General features: G+C 46.2%; 1 protein-coding gene across 6 annotated transcripts in view; it reads left to right on the forward strand.

The window, feature by feature from the left end:
• The window catches only part of LOC129700722 (netrin receptor UNC5C-like), a 286,525-nt gene that overhangs the window by 202,733 nt on the left and 65,899 nt on the right, over window positions 1–17,893 (forward strand). For all 6 annotated transcript variants that reach the window (XM_055641363.1, XM_055641371.1, XM_055641344.1 and 3 more), the window contains 2 exons: window positions 8,305–8,448; window positions 11,927–12,030. In XM_055641363.1, coding sequence (XP_055497338.1) covers window positions 8,305–8,448; window positions 11,927–12,030 — 248 coding nt within the window. The remainder of the gene's footprint in view (window positions 1–8,304; window positions 8,449–11,926; window positions 12,031–17,893) is intronic.

Genomic DNA, 17,893 nt, shown 5'->3' on the forward strand with positions numbered 1-17,893 from the left:
AGGAGATGCATCTCTTGTACTCGCCCTCAGAGGATATGAACCTTCTGCAATTACACAAACTATCATTGTTGGTGAATCTTAAAAGATCTCAGTTCATGGGAAATAAAAACTGGACAACAATAGCTCAAACTACAGAGAAGGTTCACCAGACTGATTCCTGGGATGTCAGGACTTTCATATGAAGAAAGCCTGGATAGACTCGGCTTGTACTCACTAGAATTTAGAAGATTGAGGGGGGATCTTATAGAAACTCACAAAATTCTTATGGGGTTGGACAGGCTAGATGCAGGAAGATTGTTCCCGATGTTGGGGAAGTCCAGAACAAGGGGTCACAGTTTAAGGATAAGGGGGAAGTCTTTTAGGACCGAGATGAGAAAAACATTTTTCACACAGAGAGTGGTGAATCTCTGGAACTCTCTGCCACAGAAGGTAGTTGAGGCCAGTTCATTGGCTATATTTAAGAGGGAGTTAGATGTGGCCCTAATGGCTAAGGGGATCAGGGGGTATGGAGAGAAGGCAGGTACGGGATACTGAGTTGGATGATCAGCCATGATCATATTGAATGGCGGTGCAGGCTTGAGGGGCTGAATGGCCTACTCCTGCACCTATTTTCTATGTTTCTATGTTTCTAAACTTGCAAGATCCTAAAAATAATTAATTAATAGAGCACTGCTGGTGGCTGCTGCCTTACAGCACCAGAGACCCAGGTTCGATCCTGACCACGGGTGCTGCCTGTATGGAGTTTTCCCCGTAACCACATGGGTTTTTTTCCTGGTGCTCCGGTTTCCTTTCACTCTCCAAAGACGTACAGGTTTGTAAGCTAATTGGCTTGTAAAAATGTAAATTGCCCCTAGTGTGTGTCAGATAGCGTTAGTGTGTGGGATCTCTGGCCGGCACGGAGTCGGTGGGACGAACGGCCTGTTTCCGTGCTGTATCTCTCAACCAAATTAATCTAAACTAAAATAAATCCTTCCACCAGCACCCACAGTATGGATGACTTAGTTGCAGGGACTCACTCAGTGGCTCTGCTGAATACATAGACCGTTAAGAAGTTCCTGTTTATCCTCTGAGCCAAAATTAACTGCTCCTTGATATTTTTACATAATTGGACACATAAATCAATGCCAGATTGAAGAGTTGGCAGCTCACCTTTACTTTGCATAAAGCTCTAGGGAAAGTGACTCAAGTAAAATGCTTATCTCATTCATGGGGGTCTATAGAAAGGAGAGCTTTTTAAGCAAACAGAGAAAAAGGTTTATTTTTAAATCTTCACTGATAGATTTTGAGGAGGATTTGATGTTGCTGATGAGCCTCAGTAAACAGGAATGAAAATAGAAAATGTTCAGAAGGTCAGGAAGCGTCTGTAGGGAGAGAAACAGAGAGAGGAGGTTATCTTACTGAAACAGTCAAAGCTCAAGAGAGACTCAAAAGAGTTTAATTATCACATGCACTGGGTATGGAACAAGGACATTATTACTTGCTGCAACGTTACAGTCCCGTTAACGCAGCTACACAATGAAAATATAAACAATATTTAATAATGCAATGACATCCATCAGTAATACAGATCCACGCTTGGTTCCAGAGCTTCTTTGGATTATCTGTTTTACGGGACCAACATGGGTCACGGCCTCCGAGTGGATTCCAACGGTACTGGAATGGTCCGCATAGGCTGCCGAGGAGCCGACACACCGGCTTGTACAGTCGGCGTGGGAAGTCGGCTATGGGAAGGGATCTGCCGGCTCTGTCCGGGTTGGAGTTCCAGAGCTCCGGCAGTAAGGGGGGAAAATTGACCAGCTAATCGGCCGCCTCCCCCAGCCTAGGTGCCACATATTCGGGGGGGACTCTTTCTCCTGCGCTCCAAGGAATAACAACCTAGCCTGCTCAACCTCTCCCTGTAGCTCAGGATCCTGAGCACTGGCAACATCCTCATAAATCTTCCCTGTGCTCTTTCCAACTTAATGGTATCTTCCCTACAGCAGGTTGACCAAAACTGAACGGTACACCAAATGTGGCCTTACCAACATCTTGTACAACTATAGTATAAAACCTCAACGTCTATGTGTAGGAAAGAACTGCAGACGCCGGTTTAAATCGAAGGAAGACACAGTAACCTGAAGAAGGGTCTCGACCCGAAACCTCACCCATTCCTTCTCTCCAGATATGCTGCCTGTCCTGCTGAGTTGCTCCAACATTTTGTGTCTACCTCTATATTTAATTCCCTGACCGATGAATGAAAGGATATGGGGAGAAGGCAGGAGCATGGGGTTAAGAGGGAGAGATAGATCAGCCATGATTGAATGGTGGCATAGACTTGATGGGCTGAATGGCCTAATTCTACTCCTATCACTTCTGACTTTATGAAGACCAGCATGCCAAAAGCCTTCTTCACCATCCTATCTACCTGTGGCATCACTTTCAGGGAAGTATTTACTTGTACTCCTAAAAAACCACAGGCCAGGCAACGTCTCTGGAGGATATCAATAGGTGATGTTTCATGTCACGTCCAATGTCTGGAGGGGTACGAAACGGAATCATCATCTATTCATGTCCACCAGAGATGCTGCCTGTTCTGCAGAGTTACTTCAGCACTTTGTTTTTTTTTGGAAAACCAACATCTGCAGCTTCTGTGTCGCCACTTGTACTCCCAGATCACTCTGCTCTAAAACACTCTCCAGGGTCCTACTGTTCACTATGAAGGTCCTGCCCTGAGCTGACTTCCCAAACTGGAGCATCTGATACTTACCGTGATTAACCTCCATTGCCATTCCCTAGCCCATGTGGCCAGTTGATTAAGGTCCCATTGATGTTAAACATAGAACATAGAGCAGTACGGCCCTTCAGCCCACAATGTCTGTGCCAAACACACATTCGGGTTAAACTGATCTCCTCGGCCTGCACGTAATCCATATCCCTCCATTCCCTGCAAACAAACCCATGTGCCTATCTATAGACTCCTCAAACCCCACTATTGTACCTGCCTCCACCACCACCATAATGTCCAATGCGTTCCAGGCACTCACCACACTCTGTGTAAAAAAAGGTTTCCCTGCCCATCTCCTTTCACGTTAAAGGTATGCTCACTAGACTTTGACATTTCCACCCTGAGCAAAAGCTTCTGAACTGTCTATCTTAACAACGCCTCTCATAACCTTAAATACCTCCATCAGGTCTCCCCTCTGTCCCTGATGTTTCAGTGAAAACAATCCAAGCTGACCTTCCCTCTCCTGATAGCTAATACTCCCTAATCCAGACAATACTGTGGGCAATGCCTTCTGCATCCTCTCCAAAGCCTACACATCCCCTTTTCAATATTGTCAACATTTTGAAAATCACATGTTTGCATCTCAAATCTTCAAATACCCTTGCATTTGCAACAACTAGGACTAGAATACAAAAATTGAGATGTAATGATGAGGTTCTATAAGGTGCTGGTTGGGCCACTTTTGGAGTACTCTGAGCCCCAGATATGAGGAAGGATGCGCTGGCACTGGACAGGGTCCAGAGAAAGTTTACAAGAATGATCCCAGGAATGAGTGGGTTGGCATATGATGAGCGTTTGTCGGCACTGGGCCTGTACTCGCTGGAGTTTAGAACGATGAGGGGGAAACCTCATTACAACTTACCGAACAGTAAGAGGCTTGGATAGAGTGGATGTGGAGAGGATGTTTCCACTAGTGAGAGAGTCTAGGACCAGTCTTAGCCTCAGAAATAAAGGACGTTACTATAGGAAGGAGATGAGGAGGATTTTCTTTTAGTCAGAGGGTGGTGAATCTGTGGAATTAATTGCCACAGAAGACAGCGGAGGCCAATAGATATTTTAAAGGCAGATATAGATAGATTATTGATTAGTATGGGAGAGTTAGTTAGGAGAGAGATAGTTCAGCCATGATTGAATGGTAGAGTAGACTTGGTGGGTCTTGGTGGTGATAGGACCCTAATTCTGTTCCTATCACTTGTGAACTGGGACTTGAAACTGGTGCCAAACCTGGCGACTACATACAATCTCAGTGTACCACTGGTGCAAGATTGAAACCTTCACGTGGTCCACCCTGTTTCGACTAATGCAACCAACCCGACGTGCACAAACAAGATCAAATTGACCTCCAACTTTAGGCTGTACACACCATACGCATGAAGAAGAAGAAGTGTAGTACTGCTATACATTGTCTAGTAAAAAAGATGGATCTCCACCCGAAATATCAGGCAGCATCTCCAGAAAACATGTTTAGGTGATGTTTCGGGTCAAGAACCTCCTTCAGACCCAGTTTGAAGAAGGGTCCCGATCCGAAATGTCACCTATCCATATTCTCCAGAGATGCTGTCTGACCCATTGAGTTTACTCAAGCACTTTGTGTCTATCTTTGGTGTAAACCAGCATCTGCACCTTTCTGCACACTACCCTACATTTATACTGTATCTGAGATGCTTGTCTAAGAGGCATCTTTGTGCCTATGTACAGTGATACGTACTGAACTGTATCCAAAAATGAATTTCGACCATTGAAAGCCAAAAAAACCCAGCAAAAGTTTGAAATGAATATTGATAGATTTTGTATAATTTTTTGTAAGATGCATTGTTTTTGTTTGCTGTCACAGATCCCAGTGCTATTAGCATACCACATTAACATAACTATATCAATGCCAATGAAGGAGAGAAAATATTCCTGTTCCATTTCTGTTTCCACCCCGCACACAGGCAGTGAATCCCACATCATCTTGCGTTCCCTCTCTCACCATCCCTCCCCCACCCTAGTTCTCTGACTAGTTTCACTGTCCTTCTGATTAATGTTACTGATTATCACCGTCCCCTCAGACAACAATGAACCTTTCTACATTTACTTGTCATCGTCTCCTTTGATCTGTGTTGTCACAACTTACCCCTCCATATCTCTAGTCTCCTTCTCCCCTGATTCTCGGTCAGAAGAAACATAGAAAATAGAAACATAGAAAATAGGTGCAGGAGTAGGCCATTCGGCCCTTTGAGCCTGCACCGCCATTCAATATGATCATGGCTGATCATCCAACTCAGTATCCTGTACCTGCCTTCTCTCCATACCCCCTGATCCCTTTAGCCACAAGGGCCACATCTAACCCCCTCTTAAATATAGCCAACGAACTGGCCTCAACTACCTTCTGTGGCAGAGAATTCCAGAGATTCACCACTCTCTGTGTGAAAAATGTTTTCCTCATCTCGGTCCTAAAAGATTTCCCCCTTATCCTTAAACTGTGACCCCTTGTTCTGGACTTCCCGAAGAAGGGTCTCAAGCCAAAACGTCACCCATTCCTTCTCTCCAGAGATGCTGCCTGTCCCGCTGAGTTACTCCAGCATTTTGGGTCTACCTTAGACATATACATAGACATAGATCTAGAACAGTACAGCACAGGAAGAGGCTCTTCAACCCACAATTACATTCTCCCCTCTCTATGTGAATGAAGTAAATCCTCAGTTTCCAGCTGGATTTATTTATGATTTGTGCAATATTTATGGACATGGACAAATCTTCATGTCATTCTGAATCTAGGAACTGCAGGTGCCGGTTTGCCAAAGAAGACACAAAGTGCTGGAGTAGCTCAACAGGTTTGGTAGCATTTTTGCAGAACATGGATAGGTGACATTTCAGGTCAGGATCATTCTTCAGACTGGGTCTGAAGGAGGATCTCGACCCGAAACTTCACAAGCATATTCCCAAGAGATGCTCCCTGACATTTGGGTTGAGATCCTTCTTCAGACCGAGTCCCAACCTGAAATGTCACCTATCCATGTTTTCCTGAGATGCTGCCTCACCTGCAGAGTTACTCCAGCACCTTGTGTCTATCTTCAGTATATACCAGCATCTGCAGTTCCTTTCTACACACTCATTCTGAGGGCTGGATGTTCCTACTGGTCACTGTCAACTTTGTATGACTCCAGGGATCCAGTGGGAGTCAGTGATGTGTTGTTTCAAACACATGGGGCAGGAACAGGGCAGTTTGGTGACAGCAATCTCCACCAGACTGACAAGGGCTGTCTGAATGAAGCAAGCGTTAGCATTTAAAGAGGATGGAAAATTCAGAAAGGGGTCGACGATGTTCAAAGGTAGTAGTGAACTCTCTGCATTACAATTGGCAGTGTTCGAACGACAAGTGTAATCCTCTCCCACCCATCTGAGTTTTAAGTTTCCTAACATTACCCCAAGAGTTGATGTAAGTCACGTTAGCTGCTAGATGCTTGCATAATGCTGTAATCCCTTGCTAATCTTCATCTCTGCACTGTCAAACACAAAACACATTTTACCTTGAACAGTCAGCCTGTAAGCTAGCAGGCTCTGTACAATCCTCTTGCTTCTCTAGTGCGTAATCTGTTTTTGAGGTGAAATGTTGTATTTGATTTTCTGTTAAACGTAAGTAGACCCCTTGAGATCTATTGGCTAAATGTCTGAGTACCCAGAAACCAATCCTCAGAAAACAGAGGTAACTCGGTATATCTCTGAATGACCAATTTCCACAGGGGCATCCAACAGGAAGCATCACCGAAAATAGACACAAAGTACAGGAATGCCTCGGCAGGTCAGGCATCAACTTTGGGTGACATGGTGGCGCAGAGGTAGAGTTGCTTCCTTATGCCCCTGTCCCACTTAGGAAACCTGAACGGAAACCTCTGGAGACTTTGCGTCCCACCCAAGGTTTCCATGCAGTTCCCGGAGGTTTTTGTCAGTCTCCCTAATGTTCGAAAGTGGTTTCCGCTTCTTCTATGTTCCGGCGATTATTTCAAAAAATTCAAAACCGGCTGTGACTAAAAATACGTTGCCGTTTTAAAAATCGGTAATTTTTTAGTCAAAGCCAGTTGCGATGCTAGTAGAAGGTGGTTGCCGGAGATTGCAGGTAAGACCTTCCACTACCTTAGACATAGACATAGACATAGATCTAGAACAGTACAGGGATCTAGACATGCAGGTTTGTAGGTTAATTGGCTTTGGTAAAATTGTAAAATATAAATTGTCCCTAGTGTGTAGGATGGTGCTACACAGACTCGGTAAGCTGAGGGGCATGTTTCCGTGCTGTATCTAATCTGGAGAAAATGGATAGGTAATGTTTTGGGTTGGCACCCTTCTTCAGAATGGGTGCATCACTGCATGTTTTACCAATGCTCTATTCCAGACACCAAGAAATTGCATATTGTGGATTCAGTCTAGTCCATCACACAGACCAGACCCTACCTCCCTCCCCACCCTATCGTCTCCATCTACACCACGTTTCCACGGGAAAGCAGCCAGCACAATCAAAGACCACTCCTACCTTGGGTCATTCCCGCTTCTCCCCTCTCCCCATCAGGCATTAAAGTTTAAAGGCACCTTCCACTAAGTTCAAGAACAGCTTCTTCCCCTCTATGATCAGACTCTTGAATGCACCTTTCAGAAGCAGCACAGCTGCGCAACGATAGAGTTGCTGCCTCACCGCACCAGAGAACTGGGTGTGATCCTGACTTTGGGTGCTGTCTGCACGGAGTTTGCACGTTCTCCCTGTGACTGCGTGGGTTTTTCCCGGATGCTCCGGTTTTCTCCCACCCTCCAAAGACGTGCAGGTTAGTAGGTTAATTGGCTTCAATAAAATTGTAAATTGTCCCTAGTGTGTAGGATAGTGCTAGTGTACAGGGGTGATCGCTGGTCGGCACAGACTTGGTGGGCTGAAGAGCCTGTTTCCACACAGTATCTAAAAATCTAAAGCTAACAATGAATTTCTGGTCTTCCAATCTACACCATTGGGGACTTACACGTTATTTTCTTTACCTGCACTTAGTAGCTGTAACACTATATTCTGTACTCTGTTTATTTTCTCTTTTGCTCTCCCTGGTATACTCATAAATGTTTGATTTCCTGGATAGTACGCAAAAGTCTTTTTTTCACTGTATCTTGGTACACTTGACAATAAACTAAACTAAATAAACTAAACTAGTTTAGTATATTGTCACGTGTACCAAGGTACAGTGAAAAGATTTTGTTGCGTGCTAACCAGTCAGCAGAAAGACTATATATGATCAAGCCATCCAGCGTGTGCAGATACAAGATAAAGGAAACGACTTTTAGTGCAAGGTAAAGTCCAATTAAAGATAGTCCGAGGGTCTCCAGTGAGGTAGATGGTCGGTCAGGACTGCTCTCTAGTTGGTGTTAGAATGGCTCAGTTGCCTGATAACTAAAATGTGATAATGTGACAATAATAACCAATACTAATATTCAGATCAAGGCAAGTATGAATGGTAACTTACCATTGAAAGTGTTATTTGAAGAGATCGCTAACAACTTGAACCATTTCTTATGACTGCCAGACCTCATCGTGAGGGAAGTGAGCATTGAGATCACCAGGCAGCAAGTGGAAGAACTCTTTGGACCGGAAGACTACTGGTGCCAGTGCGTTGCGTGGAGTTCTTCTGGGACCACCAAGAGTCACAAGTCCTACGTCCGAATTGCATGTAAGTGTTGATGCACATAATTGGGGTCCAGTTTAGTTTAGTTTAGTTTTGAGATGCAGCAGGGAAATAGGTCCTTCGGCCCACTGAGTAAATGCTGACCAACAATCACCTGTACGCTGAAGGTCGATACACTGAGTTACTCCAGCACTTTGTATCAGGCAGCATCTCTGCAGACAAGGAATAGGTGATGAGACGGCAGTGGGAGCAGGGCAGGGTCTCGACGGTGGTGAGACGGGGGCTCAGCGAGCCACGGCTGTATCCCAACCACAGACCTGGCTTACTTGGAGAAGGAAGGCCACCGAGCAAGATATTTGGGCAGGTGCATGGATAGGAAAGGTTTAGAGGGATATGGGTCTATTGTGAACAAATAGGTCTAGATTCAATGGGTATCTTTGTTCGCATGGATGAGTTGGGCCGAAGTGGCTTCAAGAGATTCAGTGACGAAAGGGAGGATTCTGGAGCTGAAATCAACCCTCATCTTGTTGGAACTCAGGGCGGTAGAGAGGCACAGCTGTATGTCTGCACTCCAATGATATAGAGGTTTGCAGATTAATTGGCTTGGTATAATTGTAAATTGTGCTAGTGTGTGTTGAGCAGTGTTAGTGTACGGGTTGCTCTCTGGTCAGCGTGGACTCGATGGACAGAAGGGTCTGTTTCCGCACAGTATCTCTAAACTAAGCTAAACTAAGCTAAAGTTGCTGCCTGAGACCCGTGTTTGTTCCGGATTAAGGGTGCTGTCTGTACGGAGTTTGTACGTTCTTCCTGTGACCGCATGGGTTTTCTACAGATGTTCAGGTATCGTCCCACATTCCAAAGACGTGCAGGTTTGTAGGTTAATTGGCTTCTATTACATTGTCGCTAGTAATGGGATATAACTAGTGTAGAGGTGATAGAGGTCGTTGAAAGGCCTGTTTCCACTCTGTATCTCATAGAAACAGAGAAAAATAGATGCAGTAGTAGGCCATTCGGCCCTTCGAGCCACCTCCACCATTCAATATGATCATGGCTGATCATCTAAAATCAGTACCCCGTTTCTGCTTTTTCCCCATATCCCTTGATTCCTTTAGAGTTAAGAGCTAGATCTAACTCTCTCTTGAAAGATCTTTTAAACTGAGACAAAAAAACAGGAATTGGGAGCTACATGTTCTACTTTGAACTATTATCGCTTTTTATAACCAAAGTTTTGAATGAAAGAATCAAATTGCAATCATGAGAGAAAGATAGAGGGGTTTAAGAATGTAATTCCAGAGAGCAGATACTCAAAGCTTGGCATCTATCAGCAAACATCTCAACTGGTAGAAACGAGGAACTGCTGATGCTGGTTTACAACAAAAAAAGGCACAAAGTGCCGGAGTAACTCGGCGGGTCAGGCAGCATCTCTGGGGAACATGGATTGGTGACATGAGCAAGAAGTCACATGAAACAAGGTGTCAGCACAGGCACGTGTTGAGGAAACGCACATGGTTGTGGCCGTGATTCCGGGTCTAATGTTGTAGAGCCGGAGAACAACAGGAATCACAGAGCAGCAAGAGAGGGTGTCACATAACTCCCGACGGAGAGAGGAGGAGAACTTCTTTAAAGCAGGCAGACCTTGATGAAGTTTTCCAGTGGGTCAAAATGTAGAAACAAGGAATTGCAAATGCTGATTTCTACCAAAAATAGACTCAGAGTGCTGGAGTAACTCAGCAGGTCAGGCAGCATCTCTGGAGAAAAAAGATGGGTGACATTTCGGGTCGTGTCTGAAGATGGGTTCTGGCACAAAACGACATCCATCCCTTTCCTCCTGAGATGGTGCCTGACCAGCTGAGTCACTCCGGCATTTTGTGGGTGTCTTTGCCCATATATTGTACATTGTTCAGAGCAAGAAGAGAAATAACAGCTGCAATCACTTCTATTCATGCAGCATCTCTTGCATGGTGAAAGGACTCAAGGCTCTTTGCAGCAATTTAGACAACAGACGTATACCTGAGATGGAGAACCAAATATCACCTGATTCAGAAAACCAGGGTTTGATCCTAACGTTGGATTCTATCTGTGTGGATCTTGCACCATCTCCCTGTGACCATGTAGGTTTCCTCTGGGTGTTTCGATTTCCTCCCACATCCCAAAGACGTGTGGGATTCATAGGTTAATTGGCCCTCTGTAAATTGGCCCCAGTATGTAGGATGTGAATGAGAAAGTGTGGTAATAGAGAAATAGGGTGATCAATGGTTGGTGTGGACTCAGTGGGCCGAAGGGTCTGTTTTCATGCCGTATCTTTAAATCAATTCAATCTATCTGTAGAAACAAGGAACTGCAGATGCTGGTTTACCAAGGAAAGACACGAAATGCTGGAATGTGTCGGGCAGCATCCCTGGAGAACATTTCGGGTCTGTCCCTCCTTCAGACTTCTACAGTATGTGTGTTGTGTTTATGCGGCAGCAAATAAGAATTTCATTGTAGCTGATCAAAAAGGCACAGCAGCGCCTTTACTTCCTGAGGAGGCTCAAGAAAGCCCACCTGTCCCCCCAGATCCTGACCAACTTTTACCGCTGTACCATAGAGAGTATCCTGACCACCTGCTTCACGGTATGGTACAGCAGCTGCATTGCTGTGGACTGGAAGGCACTACAACGGGTGGTGAAAACCGCGCAGCACATCATCGGTGCCCCGCTCCCTGCCATGGATGCCCTCCACCGAAAACGGTGTCTGAGACGGGCTGGGAAGATTATCAATGACCCCTCACACCCCAACTATGGACTGTTTGCCCTCCTCCCATCAGGGAGGCGGTACAGGAGCCTCAGGTCATGTACTAGTAGGATGAGGAACAGCTTCTACAATAATACAATCACATTGCTGAATTCGGAGTCCCGCCAATAGATTTCTCCGGTCCCTCCGTCCCCATTGTTTAATTATTCTGTATTTTTTGATTATTCTGTATCTTCTCTCTTTCTATTTTTTTTATTTCTTTATGCACAACTACTACGGACTGACGCAAAACTGCATTTCGTTGTACTCATATTTGTATTTGTGCGATGACATTAAAGTTGAATTGAATTGAGAAACCAGGAGCTGCAGATGCTGGTTTACACCAAAGATAGACACAAAGTGCTGGAGAAACTTAGCGGGTCAGGCAGCATTTCTGGGGAAAAAGAATGGGTGATGTTCCATGTCGGGACCATTCTTCAGACTGAAAGTAGGAGGCGGGATGAGGCGGAGGGGGGGATGATGATGAGCTGGAGGCAAGAAAAGACCAGAAATGCTGTCTGTCCCATTGAGTTAACCCAGCATTTCGTATCTATCTTCAATGTCTACCTTTGGTGTAAAACCAGCACCTGCAGTGCCTACAGTTCCTTCCTACACCAGTTATTGTTCCGTTGTTGGTACATATGTTTGACAATGAAACACTCTTGACTTTTGACTTGGCTCTCTTTCTTGCCACTGTGTGTAATCGCTTGGACAGGCCCACGATTAATGATCTGTCTAATCTCCTGCCCAGATCTACGGAAGACGTTTGAACAGGAACCATTAGGCAAGGAGGTATCCATGGAACAAGAGGTGCTTCTTCAGTGCCGCCCTCCTGAAGGTATCCCGTTGGCTGAGGTGAGTTTCTATCACAACATTCCCCCCCCCCCCCCCCCCCCCCCTGACTGTATTTGCTCCAAGGTTAATGTGAAACCATGATTTTAAACAAATACCACGCAACGTGATTAATGACATGTAATAAATTAGTTATTCTGTGCTTCTGGCAGCGGAGGTTGATTGGGAGAGATTAATGAACTTGAATTTAGTTAATAAAAATGAACTACAGATGCTGGTTTATACCAACAATAGACAGCAAATGCTGGAGTAACTCAATGGGTCAGGCAGCATCTCTGGGGGAAAATAGGTGAAAAAGTGAAGTTTCGGGTCAGGACTCGTCTTCAACGACCCCACGCATCTCCTTTAAACTTTGCCCCTCTCACCTTAAACCTCGTATTTGATATATCCATCCTGGGGAAAAAAAAGATCCTGACTGTCTGTGCCTCTCTATTCTTTGTGGAATTCTCTGCCACAGAAGGCAGTGGAGGCCAATTCACTGGATGTTTTCAAGAGTTAGTTAGATTTAGCTCTTAGGTCTAAAGGAATCGAGGGATATGCGGAAAAGCCAGGAAGGGGGTACTGATTGTGGATGATCAGCTATGATCATATTGAATGACGGTGCTGGCTCAAAGGGCCGAATAGCCTACTCCTGCACCTATTTTTCTATGTTGTGTGTTTCTATGTATATTTCTGACGGGTCTCCCATCAGCCTCTGGCATTCCAAGAGAGAACAGTCCAAATCCGTCAAACCTCTTCCTGCAGCTGTGATGCGTTGGGCAGTTTTCACCACCCTCTGCAGTGCTTTCCGGTCGGAGACAGAGCAGTTGCCATACCATACTGTGATACAGTTGGTAAGGATGCTCTCGATGGTACAGCGGTAGAAGTTCACCAGAATCTGAGGAGACAGATGGACCTTCTTTAGTCTCCTCAGGAAGAAGAGACGCTGGTGAGCCTTCTTGACCAGAGTTGAGGTATTGTGGGTCCAAGAGAGGTCATCAGAGATGTTGACCCCCAGGAATCTGAAGCTGGAGCTCCGTCCCGTTAATATGGATGGGGATGTGCGTGCCGCCCCTAGACCTTCTGTAGTCCACAATGAGCTCTGATTCATCAGTATGATGACGGAGTATTTTTAGTACTGAGGTACAAGATCGCTGGAGTTGTCTTGGTGTAGGCATGGATTTTTTTTTGAACATGTGAAAGCTCAGTCCTCCTTAATTATTAATCATCCGTGCTTTAACCTCAGATATGTTTTGCCTTTTCTGACGCAGATCTGCATAGCACTAAAATATTAAAGGCCATTATCTTTTCTTCATTGAATAAATAACTGGTGTTTGTTCATCGCCCAGGTGTTAAGACTTAGGCGATGCACAGTGCTTGCTTGGTTGAATTATTAATCAATTCTAATGCCACCTTTTCTTCATATTCAAACTGGGAACACTCTTTCACTGCAGCCTCCTCTGATTCCAAGCCGAGTGCCTCTGGGAATGTTTAAACCTAACCTTTGAAAATAATCGTGGGGATTTGCATAGAGGTGTAGTCTGCCTTTACCTTACACAATTTAACCATTTAAACTCCTCTTCTCATTCCCACATTGACCTTTCTGTGCTGGGCCTCCTCCATTGCCAGTGTGAGGCTGCAGGCAAACCGAAGGAAGAGCACCTCATATTCTACGGGCAGCTTACAACCCAAGGATATGCACGTTGAATTCTCCAATTTTAAGTAATAATCTCTTGCCCGCCCCTCTTTCCTGCACCATCTTATACCAGGAAGGGTCCCGACCCGAAACATAATCTATCCATGTTTTCCTGAGACCCACCCAGTTACTCCAGCATTGTGACTCTATCTTTGGTATAAACCAACATCTGCAGTTCCTTTTCATTAACAAAATTTTAGTTCATTAATCTTTCCCAATACCATGCACCTATTTGTCCCATTATCTGGCCCCACTCACCCTTCTCATTGCCTCTTTCGTACTTTAATCTCCCATCCCCATGTCTCTCAATTCTCTTTTATCTCCCCCGCCCCTCTCTTCCCCCCCCCCCCCCCCCCCCCCACCCCCCCTGTTCCCTTCCCCTTGTATTTAGGGTGGTGAAGTGGCACATCAGTAGAGCTGACCCATAGTCAGGATCGATCCCAGTTCTCTGGCGCCATAAGACAGCAACTCTACCGCTGACTCACCCTGCCGCCCTGTGTCGGGAGTGGATGAGATAGTGGGATAACATAAAACTAGTGTGAATGGGTGATCGATGGTCAGCATAGACTTGGTGGGTCAAAGGCCCTGTTTCTATGCTGTGTCCCAAAACTAAGCACCCCTAGACGTTTGATACAGTTAGCCAGTATACTCTCCACTGAGCTCCTCTGGCAGTTCGATAAAGTATTTGGCAATATGCCAAAATCTCCTCGCACGCTGAGGAAATCTAGCAGCTAAATCAATAGACCCACCTGAAAAGTAATATTTATTGGCTGGACCCAAGCCAAAGGCCAGACAGCACAAGGCAAATTAGATTTTAAAAAGAAAATTAATGGGATTTGAAAGCTGAGATAATGTATATACTGCCTTTACGGTTACAGGGGAGGGTGTATAAGACCATGAGAGGATTGGGTAGATATACAGAGTCTTTTACACAGAGATGGGGAATCAACAACCAGAGGACATGGGTTTAATGTGAGGGGGCGAAAGATTTAATAGGAACCCGAGGGGTAACGTTTTTACACAAAGGGTGGTGAGTGTATGGAACGAGCTGCTGGAAGAGGTAGTTGAGGCAGGTACCATCACAACATTTAACACTGATGGAAGTGTGAAAATTGATGTGGACCAGAAACATCGTGGAATGATTTCAAGTGCGCTGTTGTATTTTTGTCCAGATTAAATGAGGTGCTGGACCACCATTGCTGGAAAGTCAGTGGTAGAACTGTATTTGCTTTTAAAAAAAAAATTAGATTCAGTAAAGGACAGCACGGTGGTACAGCAGCAGATTTGCTGCCTACAGCACCAGAGATTCAGGTTAGATCCTGACCTCGGGTACTGTCTGTACAGAGTTTGCATGTTCTCCCTGTGACCGCGTGGGTTTTCTCCTGGTGCTCCAATTTCCACCCACACTCCAAAGATGTGCAGGTTTGTAATTTAACTGGCTTCTGTAAATTGCCCCTAGTGTGTAGGATAGAACTAATGTAAATGGCTGATCGCTGGTTAGCGCAGACTCTGTAGGTCTTAAAGGCCTGTCCCATGAGCATGCAACTCCATGTGGTAAGTGCGACCTAACATGGTCGCTTGAGCCGTACGGCCTCGCGGGGCCGGTCCAACTTCGATCGCCGGAGCCGCATGAAGTTGAGCGGAGCTGGTCTCGACATCGCGCGGGGCTCCGAAAAACTGACCGTGTTCAAAAATTCCACGCGGCAACTGCCTGCCGGCCCGCAGCCGCCGTACGTCACGCGCGAACTTCCCGCGGACTTCGCTCGAACTTCATGTCACTCACTCGACCTCCGCGCGGCCACCGCTTCTGGTTTGGTCGCGCTTGCCGCATGCAGGCGCATACTCGTGGGGCAGGCCCTGTTTCCGCGCTGTATCTCCAAAGTCTAAAGTAATGAGTGAAGTTGTAAAGATATGATCCAATGACCACTTGGACAAATTTCAGGGTGATACTGACTAAGAAAGCAGTGATTGTGTGTGGGTCAGACAAAGGCAACAGGATCAGGTTTCCATTGCTAGGATTGAAAACAATAAAAGTTAGGAGCAAGATTAGGCCATTCGGCCCCAAAAGCAGATCCTGTCAGACAGCCAGAGCTACCATCGTTAATAGTGGTATTTAAGCGGCTTTTAGATCGGCACATTGATAGATGACGTTCTGGGTAGGGAGAAAGCTATAAAAGAGGTGGGGACTGGACAAAGACTGACAAGTATTCATAATATATATATATTCAATTTGCTGGAGATACTCAATGGGTCAGGCAGCATCTCTGAAGAACATGGATAGGTGGGCAGCACAGTGGCGCAGCAGTAGAGCTGCTACCTTACAGATTCAGAGACCTGATTTCGATCCCAACTTTGGATGCTGCCTGTATGGAGTTTGTACATTCTCCCTGTGACCGCGTGGGTTTTCTCTGGGTGCTCTGGTTTCCTCCCACACTCCAAAGACTTACAGGTTTGTTAATTGGCTTCTGTAAATTGTAAATTGTCCCTTGTGTGTAAGATAATGTTAGTGTACGAGTGATTACTGGTTAGTGTGGACCCATTGGGCTGAAAGGCCAGTTTGGACGTTGTATCTCTAAAGTCTAAAGGTGACGTTTCTGGTCGGGACTCTTCTTTATAATGATAGGTGGATACAGGTGAGTGGGATTTTGATTAGCAGATACGGGTGGACAAAGGCTGGAGGAGATAAAAGGGGGAGAGGGGGCAGATAAGGAGGAAGGGGAGGGAATGGCAGGATACGGATCACGTGCAGACAGATGAGTAGAATATTTTGGCATCATGTTCAGTATAAACATTGAGGGCCGTCAGGCCTGTTTCTGTACTGCACTGTTCTATGTACTGTAATGACAACCTTAAGGGCCTGTCCCACCAGCATGCGATTGCATGCGTCCAGCGCGACCAAACGTGGTGGCTTGAGGCGTACGGCCTCGCGGGGCCGGTCCCACTTCCAACCGTGGAGCCGCCTGGAGTTGTGCGAGGCTGGTCCTGACATCATACTGACCAATCAGCTGGGCAGGAGGCGGGCCGACTAAATTTGGACGTTGCACGGCGTCGGGTGGTTACATTATCGCGCAATGCCACGCACTATGGGTACGCCGCCAAGACGCTGTGTACGCCGTCAAGATGCTGCATACGGCTTCGAGACGCTACGTACGGCGTTGAGACGCAGCGTACACCCGTCGAGGCGCTGCGTACGGCCTCAGTGCAGCTGCGGGCCGGCAGGCTGTTGCCGCGTGGAATTTTTGGACAGTGTCAGTTTTTCAGAGCCCCGCGCGATGTCGGGACCAGCTCCGCACAACTCCATACGGCTCCGGCGATCGAAGTGGGACTGGCCGCGCGAGGCCGTACGGCTCAAGCGACCACGTTAGGTCACGCTCGCCGCATGCAGTCGCATGCTCATGGGACAGGCCCTTGACTTTAGACTTGAGACTTTAGAGGCAGAGCGTGGAAACAGGCCCTTCAACCCACCGAGTCCACACCAACCAGTGATCACCTCATGCACTAACACTATCCAACACACTAGGGACAATTTAAAATTTGCAGAAGCCAATTAACCTACAAACCTGCACGTCTTTGGAGTGTGGGAAGAAACCAGAGCACCCGGAGAAAACTCACGCAGTCACAGGGGGAACGTACAAACTCCATACAGACAGCACCTGAGGTCAGGATCGAACCCGGGTCTCTGGCGCAGTAAGGCAGTAGCTTCACCACCATGCCACCCACTATACTTCCTGTCTTAAATGTTCAGCTGCTTCTAACTGGGGTGTATACAGGACACAAACACAGCCACACTTGCTGACAAATTGCTCTAGTCATGAACAAAAGCACAATTTATCCTGACACAATCTCAGGAGATTACACCTGGACAATTGCTCATTTAGACTTTATGTCCCGCTGGTGAGGTTGTGGTGGGAGGGGAGGGGAGGGGAGGGAGGGAGGGAGGGGGGTTTGGGGATGTGGGGAAACAGATCTGTTTTGTCCAATTACCTACTGATCGGCACCTGAGAATTATGGGCGTAATTGGCACATTTGTTCAAATTAGTTCTCGTGGAAATCGCTGCAGTGTTGTAAAGGGAGATGGCAAAAGGCAGCTGGTTGAATGAGAAAAAAGAGCTGAGAGTTGCCGGATTTTGAACATGTATTACCTCATAATAGGCCCAGTGGAGGCTTGGGTGTAATGAATGCAAGGAAACA

The sequence above is a fragment of the Leucoraja erinacea genome, chromosome 1 (assembly GCF_028641065.1).
Source record: "Leucoraja erinacea ecotype New England chromosome 1, Leri_hhj_1, whole genome shotgun sequence".
Taxonomy (NCBI): Eukaryota; Metazoa; Chordata; class Chondrichthyes; order Rajiformes; family Rajidae; genus Leucoraja; species Leucoraja erinaceus.